The 12,576-nt window shown below is 43.3% G+C and overlaps 1 protein-coding gene across 1 annotated transcript in view; it reads left to right on the forward strand.

The window, feature by feature from the left end:
- Positions 1 to 3,977, forward strand: part of CAPZA1 (capping actin protein of muscle Z-line subunit alpha 1) — a 47,589-nt gene extending 43,612 nt beyond the window's left edge. Inside the window, exon 10 of the mRNA XM_075264067.1 lies at positions 2,498 to 3,977. Within this exon, the coding sequence (XP_075120168.1) occupies positions 2,498 to 2,638 (141 nt within the window). The 3' untranslated portion in view covers positions 2,639 to 3,977. The remainder of the gene's footprint in view (positions 1 to 2,497) is intronic.
- The last annotated feature ends 8,599 nt before the right edge of the window (positions 3,978 to 12,576 follow it).

The raw sequence follows: 12,576 nt of genomic DNA on the forward strand, positions 1-12,576 counted from the left end.
AAACCAATTTTGTGCTTCAGTAAGTCAGTAAAAAGTAGTTAGGAGTATTCAAATCAATAAAATGATAAGGGTGCCCATACTTTTGCACTGGTCAAATTTTGGTTTAATGCATATTACACATTTTCTGTTAGTACAATAAACCTCATTTCAATCCTGAAATATTACTGTGTCCATCAGTTATTAGATATATCAAACTGAAATGGCTGTTGCAAACACCAAAATTTTTAGAACTAAAAATGATTAATATTAATAGGGGTGCCCAAACTTTTTCATAGGACTGTATATATATATATATATATATATATATATATATATATATATATATATACATATATATATATATATATATATATATATATATATATATATATATATACACACATCTACTATCTCTACAGTTACCAATATCCCTGGAGCGGTTATGTGCTCCAGGGACACCTGAGAATCTGGTGACATTCCATATCACCACTTCCAAAACGGAACGTCACCATCACTCTTGCCCCCTCCCCTATCCCCATCAATACTTACCAAGGGTTGGCTCCTTCCTGTCCAGAAGTGGGTGGAATAGGTTAGCCAGGGAGATGGGGTGGGGGCTATTAATGGGTGGGATTGCTACTCAATGAGTGGGAGGTGCTAGCCTTAGTGAGACAGAGGGTTTTAAAATTCACTAAATGTGTCGATTTATCTGTTATGTACCCAGCTTCAACATATGAACTTAGAGTAGGGGAGTAAATCCTACCCAAAAAGGGACAATAAAATATAACCTTTATTGGTAAAATTAAAACACCCAAAAGGAACAAAAAAACAAACAAAACAAACAATTCCCCATTTAAAAAGAAAGGGGATTAGGCTAGGGAATATAGGTACTGTGTCTGTTTAAACACCTAGAAACCCCTGCTAATACAGGAAATCTAGACAAATAACTTCTTACATCGATTTCCTATTAGTCTTTTCCAAATGCTGCACTGCTCCACTAAAGGCTCCGTTTATAGCCTATCTATTCATGCTATTGCACACAGCACTAAACATTCGTCTGTGTACACACTTGGCTAGAGCAGAGATCGCTGTTATCTTTCATTGTTTGCTCTACTCCTTTTTGTAGCCTTTGTTAATTAGTAGCCTATCAATTCGTGCTAATGCACACAGCACTGGACATTGGTCTGTGTACACACTTGGCTAGAGCAAAAATCGCTGTTATCTTTCATTATTTGCTCTCCTCCTCTTTGCAGCCTTTGTTAATTAGTAGCCTATCTATTCGTGCTAATGGGTGTTTTAATTTTACCAATAAAGGTTATATTTTATTGTCCCTTTTTGGGTAGGATTTACTCCCCTACTCTAAGTTCATAGACAGAGGGTTTTGTAACAAAGTGAGAGGAAGAGGGGGGGGAAGCTGAGTTAGAGGGAACTAGTGCAGCAGCGACATAGGAAGCTGCTCATTAGGAAGATAGCACTATGTCTGTTAGTGCTATTAAAGAGGACCTTTCATCAGATCGGGCACATGCAGTTCTATATACTGCTGGAAAGCTGACAGTGCGCTGAGCGCACTATCGGCTTTCCCGATCTGTGCCCTGTGTAAAGCGCTATTGGTCCCGGTACCGTAGCGCTTTAGTGTCAGAAGGGATTTTCTGACAGTTAGCCAGGGACGCCCTTCTGCCCAGCAGTGCCTATCGCGCTGTACTGTGGAGCGGGGAGGAACGGGGAGTGTTTTCAATGTTTTCTGTTTCTCTGTGAGCTTTTGGCATCTTCTACATTTGTTTACATGGGCATCTTCCTGTGCTGTGTTTTCCTGCATGTATCATGATGCCTTGGGCTTCACTCAGAGCTGCCTCACACCACCTCCCTCTCTCTCTCCCCCTCCCTCCTCACACTACTAAACAGAGTTTTAGGAGTTAAATATTGAAGACATATACTTAAAGTAGGTAATCAATATCAGATTGGTGTCCTGGCACCTTCACCGATCAGCTGTCCATAGTGGTGGTCAGGTGAGTGCTGCTGCATCACAAGCCAGTGATGTCAAGTACATTGATCAGATGGCTTTTTGCAGCATTCAAAAAATGGTCCCGTGCTGCAGTACCAAGCATAGGTAATCCATTAAAAGATCATAGTTCTTAGCTCTCGTCCGAATGCTACAGCCACTTCTAACAGCTGACTGGTGGGAGTGCTGGGTGTTGGACCTCCGTCGGATCTGATAACGTATTCTATTGACTGATCATTAGTATAATAATCCTGTAAAACCTCTTTAAAGGAGAACTGTCGACTCTATTATTTTATCCATAAAATACATTTTTTGTAAACCTGCTGTGTTCCCTCCTAGATATTTACGAACAAATTGACCATGGGTTTTACTATTAGGGAGAGTATCACTGCACACTTTGACACTGTCCACTGAGCTCCCAATGTATAGGGATATACCCCTTTTTTTTGAGAAATTGCAGTGAGTAACCAAATTTAAGTTCATGTTAAGTTCTAACCACATGATCTTTGTTCTGTCCCACAGACTGCCATAAGTGAAAACTATCAAACAATGTCAGACACCACTTTCAAAGCCTTACGTCGGCAGCTGCCTGTCACCCGCACCAAGATCGACTGGAACAAAATCCTCAGTTACAAGATTGGCAAAGAAATGCAGAATGCTTGATCATTATAAAGAGCTACAGCAATGTCTAGTGTGCAAAGCAAAGTCGGAAGTGTTTGGTCTTACACGTATGCTGTGTAACCCCTTATGTGCCAGTGTGGCTAGCAGAATGTCCCGTTCTGGATGGCCCCCAGCACTGATGGGGTGTTAAAAAGAAAAAAAATAGGGGTTTATATAATGTGATATTTTGCTAGGGCCTACAAAGTTATTGTATTTTCTAACTTAGAAGCACTGCAGAACAATCGGCTTTGTTTTATATTCTTCTCCCGGGAGCCTGTAAATGTGATCACTGTGTATGTTGGTTCATTTTTTTTTTTTTTTTCAATTGACTTCTTGATGTTAGAAAACGTACCAGCTTTGGATGCTCTTTCAAGCTCTTTTTATAGAGCCAGGGATAAAACAAGGAATGTTTTCCTGTAAGTCAATGTCACTTGTAATATTAACCTAGTTACCCAGTGTAGTCATTTCAACCTTCTTCCATCTAGCCCTAAGTAATGTTACTAGTTATCCTCATCATACATCTCCGCACTTCTCAACTGCTAAAATACTAGACAGTGTCCAATAAGCCGGATTATCCCCCCTCACCCCCCAAGCCTATAGCTGAATTTCTGGCTCCTTTCATTTTCTGTTTGCATTAACTTGTGCTCTTACAATAACCTGAATAGCTGGTTTGATGACCTATTCCTTCCAATATATGTGAAATAAAAGGAAGTGTCTAGTGCCGTATAAGACTTAGGTTACTGGGCATGACAGCTGCTTTATAAGCTTGGGCATTTAGGAATAGTTGACTTTGGCTTCCTTCATAACTAGTTATAATACTATTACATTGTCTACAGCTAGCTATGAAATTGTCTGGGTCATTGGTTGGCATTTTTACTTCTATGAAAAGCATCATAAGCAGCAGTCGCTTTCTCTTTGTTTACTGGTTTATATCTTAGTAATACTGGGTAATAAAATATGGCGGCTGGGTAAACTGTGATTGGGTTGTTTGGTTCAGATTGCGATTTTCAGTTCTGTTTAGGTCTGCTATCTCTGCTCTTATATCTTCCATTTGTCATCTTTTACAGTCCAAATGAAACTTGAAACTTGTTGGATACAAAAGAAATAATTTCTTTGCTTTCTTTCCCCCCTTTGGTGACAAGCATCTGCATTGTGGTTAAAACGAGTCATTTTTTTATACTTTTCAGACGGGAGGATATGGCTTAGAAACAAAAAGGATACAAATGTCTTCATCTTCTAGCGCTTTAATGGATTTGTGGCACGTTGAGATTGTACCACAGTTATGGACATTTGATTAAAACGTGTATAAATCATAAATAAAGATTTGCACCAAAGTGAAATATGTACAAGTACAGTGTTGTCTGTTCACACACCTATATGTATCATGAGGGGTTCTTAAGATCAGTTTTGCTGGAATCTACATTGCCGCAAGTTGGTAAAACTGAACAAACATCACACACATTTTGATAACTTTGGCACACCTGCAAATCTATCAACTTCTATGTTACCCTCTGGCTGGAGTGAGAGTTAAGAAATGTCACAGAAGTCCAAAAAATCACAAATCCGTATTCTGCCAATTTTTAATGCCAAAATTCTGGTATAAGAAAATTTCTAGCATTTCATTTAGCAAGGGTGGCAAACTCATTTTCACCGGGGGCCACTTCAGCCTCACAGTGGTACCTTATAGGGCCAAGATTATTGTAGACGTGTATAAAAGTTATTTCTCCTTAACGGTTAAGCGAGCTATTAGATGTAGTTACATTTGTACATTACTACTGTTACAATCAGCCCTTGCAGGGCAACTAGAAAGAACATATTGTTAAAACCTAAGACATTGACATTAGAGATGAGCGAACACTAAAATGTTCGAGGTTCGATATTCGTTTCGAGTAGCCCCTCAATGTTCGACTACTCGAATTGAATATCGAACCCTATTATAGTCTATGGGGGGAAAATGCTCGTTTCAGGGGTAGGCAACATTCGATCAAATTATACTACCAAGTCCACGAGTGAGGGTCGGGCTGGATCCTCCAAGAAGTCTTCTCCGTGCAGCGTCCCCGCGGCATCTTCCGGCTCTTCATTCACTCTGCCAGGCTTCGGGCCTGGGCAGAGCCGACTGCGCATGCCCGCACTACAAGCGGACATGCGCAGGCCCGATGCCTGGCAGAGTGAATTCAGAGCCGGAAGACGCCACTGGGAAGCTGCACGGAGAAGACTTCTAAAGGTAGGAGAAGAACCAGCGATGATTGTCCGACTGTATAGCATTCGGCCAATCAATGCTGGTTCTGCATCGAACTTTTCCATTCGAATAGCGAGTGGTACTCGATTGAGTATGAGTATTTCGAATACCGTAGTATTCGATCGAATACCTACTCGATCAAATACTACTCGCTCATCTCTAATTGACATATTACATACTACCCTCATCCATTGATTATTTTCTGAATCTAAGAAAAATTAAGCAAAAAACGAGTACAATTCAGTTGTATAGAAAATTATGTTTTTATGGCTACCTATTTTGTTTTCTGGCTGAATGTCTGACATAGTCAGTGTGTCTATGTCTGGTTTCAGGTCTTGTGCCGTAGCAATTGGTAAAACAGCATGGAGCTTGTCATCGGTGACACATGATCTATGCTTAGTCTTGTTCAGATTCATTATTAAAAACGTGTGTTCGCACAGATACGTGCTTCCAAACATTGACAGAATACGGGCAGCATGAGGTCGGATCTTTGGCATAAAAGCAGGGGGCAGTAGTAAACAGTATAAGTAGCCTGATCCTCCACACAGCAGCCGATCCTGTATCGGCGAGAAGGGGCTCACAGCAGGTACTTTGTGCTCCTTACTGCTGTGTGTCCCACAGAAGACAGCGGAACGCAGCAGAGGAGGGACTACTTTAGGCTACAAAAGCTCAGTGGCTGCTGCTTAGTTACCTATTTCTGAGCTGCAGCCATCATTTCGGCTTGGCTCAAAAACAAATGCTGGGCCGGATGACATAAGGCAGCGGGCCCGATTAAACACCCGTGATTTAGAGGGAATCTCCAGCAGACACCTCACCATCTAATCTGATCCACATTATAAGAGATGATAATCCCTGTATCACTGCTGCTGTAAATGAAGAGATTACTGTATTCCCAACTCTCTAATTACCTCTTTGTAAATTGTGAAAATTACTGAGCCTACTTGCCGTGCCATTTTCAGGATACCCCTAGTGGAGAGCCGCACATGTGCTCCCTCCACCTCCTGTAACCACCACCAAAAGGCAAGAGTTGGCTGGCTCCCGTTTTCAAGAACGCTGCAAACAAATGTAGCACTAAAATGGGAACCTGGAGCAGCGACGCGCTTTCCCCAACTTCACTAGATCACTGCTTGAGCCAGGAGTACAAAGATCAGGAAAGTATGTTTTTTGCCTTTTAAAGGACAATGAATAGAGATGAGCGAGTACTGTTCGGATCAGCCGATCCGAACAGCACGCTCCATAGAAATGAATGGATGCACCTGGTACTTACGCTTTGACGGCGGCCGGCCGCTTAACCCCCCCTGCTTGCCAGCTACGTCCATTCATTTCTATGCGAGCGTGCTGTTCGGATCGGCTGATCCGAACAGTACTCGCTCTTCTCTAACAAAGAACACTTAGTGCATAAGGACATGTGGGTGGTTTGGTGCCCCAACTCGCTCTGACAGATTACCATTAAGATCAACAATCCAAATTTGACACAGACTCAAGCTCTTCGATTTCCACTGTTCTGTCTCTTGCATTGTTAACAAGAGTGCCAACCTACAACAGCTAGATTCTGGTACAGGGTTCCTGCATAGTAGCCTTAGAGTATTTCATCCACGTCCAGACAGCTTACAGAACATGTGAGGTTTTGGGGAGCTCCGCTACCCTTTTTATAATGGTGTGTCTACACAATTGTGCCATTTAAATTCTACAGAATTTATGCGAAATCAACTTTTTCCTGCTACAGCCATTTTTCTGTTTTTGGTGCGTTTTGATTTGGTCAGAGCAGGTTAGTCTTTTCACCCCTCAGGGGAGATCTCAGTGGCTTACTAGCAAGTGTCTCAAAAAACAAAATGGAGGAGGCTCTATTTCTCCGGGGGTACCTTAAGTAAAATGGTGACTGCTTTCTCACTGTATCTCTCTCTCTCTCACTCACTCTCTTGTGCCATAGTAGCCTCCATGCAGTATAATATCCTAAAGCAGCCTATTCTCCCATCGATTGTCAAACAGGATTTGTCCTTACCCATGAGGCCAAGGATAACACGATCTAGACTTTGACTGTGTACAAAAAGCCAGTACCAATGGGGTGCCCCTTTGTCTCCTGTCTATTGACAGAAAAATCATTTAACAGTGTGCACTGGAGTTCCCTCAAAGCCTATCTGGTCTAAATTGGGCTAGGGGAGACTTTCTCCAAATAAATTTTTGTCACAGTATTAAAACGCAGTGGCCATGGTCAGGACCAATGGCACATTTTTCGACACCAGCAACTTGACTCACCCAGGATATCCACTGTCCCCATCAAGTGGCTATTAGAGACAACGTGAACATTAGTGGTCTTGTGGTGAAGAATACTCTCTATAAGACTGCACTGCTTCTCTATATCTTGAAACCAAGTGGGGTCTTCCCAGTCCTTATCAGGGAGTTTGAACAGTTTGCTTACTAGATCAATTTTAACATACAAACTCCTTGCAGATGGTTTTTTTGCCCTTGGCAGGATTTGAACACCAGGACTCCAGCGCTGCAGTGCTAACCACTGACCCACCGTGTGGCCCCAGGAAATACCTATCCCTTTTGCTAGCAGTCAGAGGCCATTAAATATCTCAGGGTATTCTAGTCAACCCCCCTTGTCCCTCTTCCGATTTAGACTTCAGCCCTTTAGCCCAATAGACTTTTTGTGACCCTTCTTCCTATAAGAGACTGCTCGGTCCTGGTTAAGGAGGATCAATGTGATTAAAATGGACATACTCCCCAGGTTCCTATATTTATTTCAGACCCTTCCCATTTTCTTCCCTTCTTCCTTTTTCTGACAGCTGTTGATTGTATTCCTGTGGTTCGTCGGAGTCGGGGGCTCCCCTTATTGGCAGGTCTGTTATGAACTGCCTCAAAGGCAGTGATGGGACAGGCCTATCCAACATTCAGGTTTATTACTGGGCTAGCATGCTTACCAGGCTTCTTCATTGGTTCTACCGCAGTGACTCTGGCTCCTCTTTGAGGGGGACCTGTGTCTCTTCCAACTCCCTCCTCCAGGCTTCCTTCAGCCTATAGACCTCTTTTTGTTACCACCCTCCTATGCCCATGAGATTGTTGAAACGACTGTCCATAACCAACCGCCTTAGCACTTTGGCCCTTATCTTTCATAACCCAGATTTTCCCCTTGAGCTTGGTGTCTCCAATCTCCTGATCTGGGACTTGGCAGTTACACGGTGCTCCCATCTCCATCTCTGGCTGATCTATGCATCTCCCACCTGATTGGTCTGTGGCTGGCTCGAGTCTCAGGTCAGGATTCCGGTTCTCCTTCAAATTTCACAGACTTTTACCATATCCTACGTATCCTAACCAGACATACCATCCCTCTTCTTTGGGAGGACCACCCCTCTAGGAGACCTCTTTTTAATGCAGTTTTGGGCGGTTGTCTCAGAGGTTTTGCTGTACATTGCTATGTTGACTGAAAAATAAAAAAAGTTATGGCTCTTAAAAGCAAAGGATATAGAAAACGATCTGCTTAATTTTCCATCACTGTATCAGCTTCTGAGAACAGCTAATCGATTGGGGTACTAGGTGTCAGACTCCCACTAATCTGATAGGATAGGTCTGCAATATTTTTTACATCAATAGACTCACACTTGCTTTCCAGTTTCCAATCTTGGGGTCTGCTAGGAGAACCGAAAAATGACAATTCAATCTGCTTAAAAAATGGTTAGAGTATAATGGGGTCTACCGGGTTTCCACCCAGTTTCTGACTTTTCTCTCCGCATTTTTCGAGCAGAATGGCGGACGGAATCCCTGAACAGTGAGAGAGCGCAGATGTGAACCAAGCCATAGCCTAGAAAAGTCCTTTAAGGTGGTTTATTCTAATTGAATAAGTGTGCGATCAAAGAAATTCTCAAATTCTAGTTTATATCAGAATGATACGTAGCTTCGTATAAGTTTCATTTCTCTGTTTCTGATCTATGAAATGACTCAGTAGTTATCAAACAGAAGCTGTTTACAGATAATAACATAGTTTACTGAGGATGATGTAGACTTCAAAGTCCTCTTCATATCAGCAGGAAACTAACTTTCTGCAACTATAGAAGAATTTACAGAAACCACCATCACATTGCGCACATACCAGTAGTAGTTCTGACATAGACGATAGCTCCACATTTATATTGTGACTTGTTGTAAATGTTTGCATGTTCACTTCAAAACCAAAAGTTTTGATGTCCTAACAGTTTCCCTGAGAAACAAGTTTTTTTTTCCCTATCTACAGGATAGAGCAGGGGTAGGGAACCTTCGACTCTCCAGCTGCTGTGAAAGTACAACTCCCAACATGCTCCATTCACACCCATGGGAGTTCCAAGAACAGCAGAGCAAGTATGCATGCTGGGAGTTGTAGTTTTGCAACAGCTGGAGAGCCGTACGTTCCCTACCCCTGGGATAGACAATATATGTCTAATCTCTGGAGTTCGAACTGAGCATGAAAATGGTACTCGAATTTCCTTGCTTGAATAAAGCTGGTTGCACGCTTGCTGCCGCTCCATTCATTTCTATGTGCCTACTGCAGAGAAGTTGTGTACAGCACTCGGCTACCTTCTGCAATCCTACAGAGTTGACTAGAGCAGCAGTGTGCGCATGTGTGACCATCACCCCATTTATATAGGGGGACTCAGGACTCCATTTCTGTGATCAGTGGGAATCCCATAGGAGTGATCAGACCAGTGTCTCCTACCCTGTGGACAAACATTTCCTCTTTGGTTAGCATGTTTTATATGTATACAGCATGTGTGTCAGAGCTCTAGTCCAAATCACTTTCTGTAAGAACACAATATTCACAGGGAATGTACATAGGAGAAGAGTTTTCTGCTAGCAACCATGTGTCTTAAAGGGAGTCTATCATCTGAAAAACACATTTTTAATGGCACGTTGACACTTTAAAAGGACAATTCTACTCCTACCTTTCCTTCTTTGCTTCTCCTCACTGGTTCTTCAAAATTTGGTTTCTTCCGCTATGCTAATTCAGATCACGGAGCAGCAGGGGCTTTCCCCCAGTGCTCCGAGCACCCCGTGTCATACATGTTCACCGCCCCTTTCATGCTTGTGCTCCATACCCTCCTCCTCTCCTCCGGAACTTGTGCCTTTCACAGGCCTCTGATTCGGGCAGAGCCGATTGCGCATGGGCAAGCAGCCATTTTGTTTTGGTCTCCTACCCGAGCATACTGCGCCTGCTCAGTACCTCACTACACCTGGAAAGAAGCCACCCTGGCTTCACTGGCAGTAGTTGCGCGTCCATATATATGTGCGACCGTGTAGTAGACCAGCACAAAATGGCCGCTCGGCTATGGGGCAACGTGGCGGCTCAGTGGCTAGCACTGCAGCCTTGCAGCACTGGAGTCCTGGGTTCGAATCCTGCCAGGAACATATAAACTCCTGCAATGAGTTTATATGTTCTCCCTGTGTTTGCATGGATTTCCTCCCATTCTACAAAAACATACATAGGGGAAAAAAATGTACATTATGATCCCTATATGGGGTTCACAAAATAAATTAAAAAAAAGGCCCAGTTAGGGGGCGTTCACACTACCGTCGGTGTCCGACATGTAGTGTCCGCTCAAAATCTGTCACGGACACTAGGAGCGGACACTAGATGTGTCCGTGACACCTGTCATTCACCTTAATGGGCATCGGGTGCGTTCTTTTGCACTCCGTGCCCGTCCTTTCCTGTCCGCAAGAGAAGATGTCCGACTTCTCAAGCGGACAGAGGAACCCTGCATGCAGGGTTTTTCTGCAAGGAGAACATACAAACTCCTTGCAGATGTTGTTCCTGGTGGCATACGAACCCAGGACTCCAGCGCTGCAAGGCTGCAGTGCTAACCACCTCTGGTAATATCTCTATTTGAGACACTTGTAATATATAGTGTCAGTGCAAAACTCACACACCATGTTGTGTCTCACACACATATACATATACAGTGCTTTTGCCAAACTCACATAACACATGCCAGACACGCAGTGTGTGCTAAACTAGCATGGCAGCTTCTGCCAGTCACCACTCCCTAATAGCAGTGCCAGTCTCATAGCATGTAATGTTAGTTACCAGCACACTTTGTGTGGCAAATTAAAATGCCATGGTGTGCCAGTCACCATTTACCAGCATATAACGATTTTGCCAATTCACATTCTAGGCTGTGCCACCAATACATCATGGGTGCGCCTACTCCTATAGCATGTTGTGCCATTCCCTACTCACCAATACATAACGTACCTGGCAGATTGTTCCCATCACTAGCGCTGCTGGCGGGAGTGCATGTCCGCGGCTGTGTCAGGCCCGCGCACCTTGTCTAGTGATCTGCTGAGGGGAGCGAGGATCTCACCTCTGCTGCAGGAAACTTCAGGCTGCGGACTCCAGGTGTGTGCTGCGGGCCACAGGTACTGTGCTGCCCATTCTGTGTGTGGGCAATGGGGGCTACAAAGCTGTCCTTGTATAATGGGGTATAAGTGACTGCAGGCCTAGAATACCTGCGCGGGTGCTCTGCTGCAGGGGCAGGGTGGGCAAACCCCCTGGAGCCTTTAGAAATAGAGCAGGGCATGCGGTGGGAGTTGAGATGGCTGTACAGTAGGCCCTGGACCGTGTGCCCTGTCTGCTGGGTCACTAATGGCTTCTTTCCCAGCTGTGAAGAATTGTGTTTGATGTGACACATGAAGTTGTGCAGAGAGGACCCATCCTAAAACACTGGGCACACTCCTATAATGATAGGTATAATGGACTGTGCTCTCTTTCCACCATATGGTACGCACTTTCATGTGTTCTACATACAGACACATCAGCAGAGGCAGAAGCTGAGCCCCCCTGTGCACCAGTACAATATCAGTGGCCCCCAGTTACCCTGTGATGTGTAGAATAGAAGTATATTTTTTGTGCACTCTGTGGGTCTGATAGCAACACGTCTAGTTTCACCTTCTGCACATCACTATAGTCACCCAGAGAATGGCAGGGTAACACTAACATGACTGTAACATTACCAGGGATGTCTCCTAGGCTCAGCCAGAGATAAAACCTAAAAGATCATCATCTTTTTTTCCCCCTGACGAAGCCACGGTAGTGGCGAAACGCGCGTCGGGGCGCGTTCACTACATGAAGGTCCACCCATAGGTAATTTACCACTTGGTATCATGTTATTTCACAGAATATTTGCACTTTAAAAAACTATATGTTATATATGCACTTTAGAAACCATGGATGTTTCACATATCCTTATATATATGTAATGTAAGTGTCATTTATTCATCATCAACCATTAGTATTCCATCTTGGGCCTTCATTGTTCTGTTTGGTTGTATCACCCCATTCATTATTTCTGTCTTATATATGTTTTAAAATGTATTTAAATAAAGCTTTATATATTTTTTGCTAAACATTTTCTGTGGCAGTGCGCTTTTTTAGCATAGTGTTCTATTTATATTGCTTTGCCAATTTTTTGCCCTATATTTAGTTGTGTATACTTTTAACAAACTGTGGGGGGCTTTTTCTCCTTTAACCCCACGTGAAAATGAGAACTTTGGGAATAAAGTGATGTTTTAGTAATTTTTCATTTACACATCCCAATGTTAATAAAATTTGTGAATCGACTGTGGGGCCAAAATGCTCACTCTATCCCTTGGTGAATTCTGTCAGGGGTGTACTTTCCAAAATGGGGTCACTTTTGGGAGGTTTCCTTTGTATTGATACTTTAGGGACTCCGCA

This window comes from Leptodactylus fuscus, chromosome 2 (genome assembly GCF_031893055.1).
Source record: "Leptodactylus fuscus isolate aLepFus1 chromosome 2, aLepFus1.hap2, whole genome shotgun sequence".
In the NCBI taxonomy this organism is placed as follows: Eukaryota; Metazoa; Chordata; class Amphibia; order Anura; family Leptodactylidae; genus Leptodactylus; species Leptodactylus fuscus.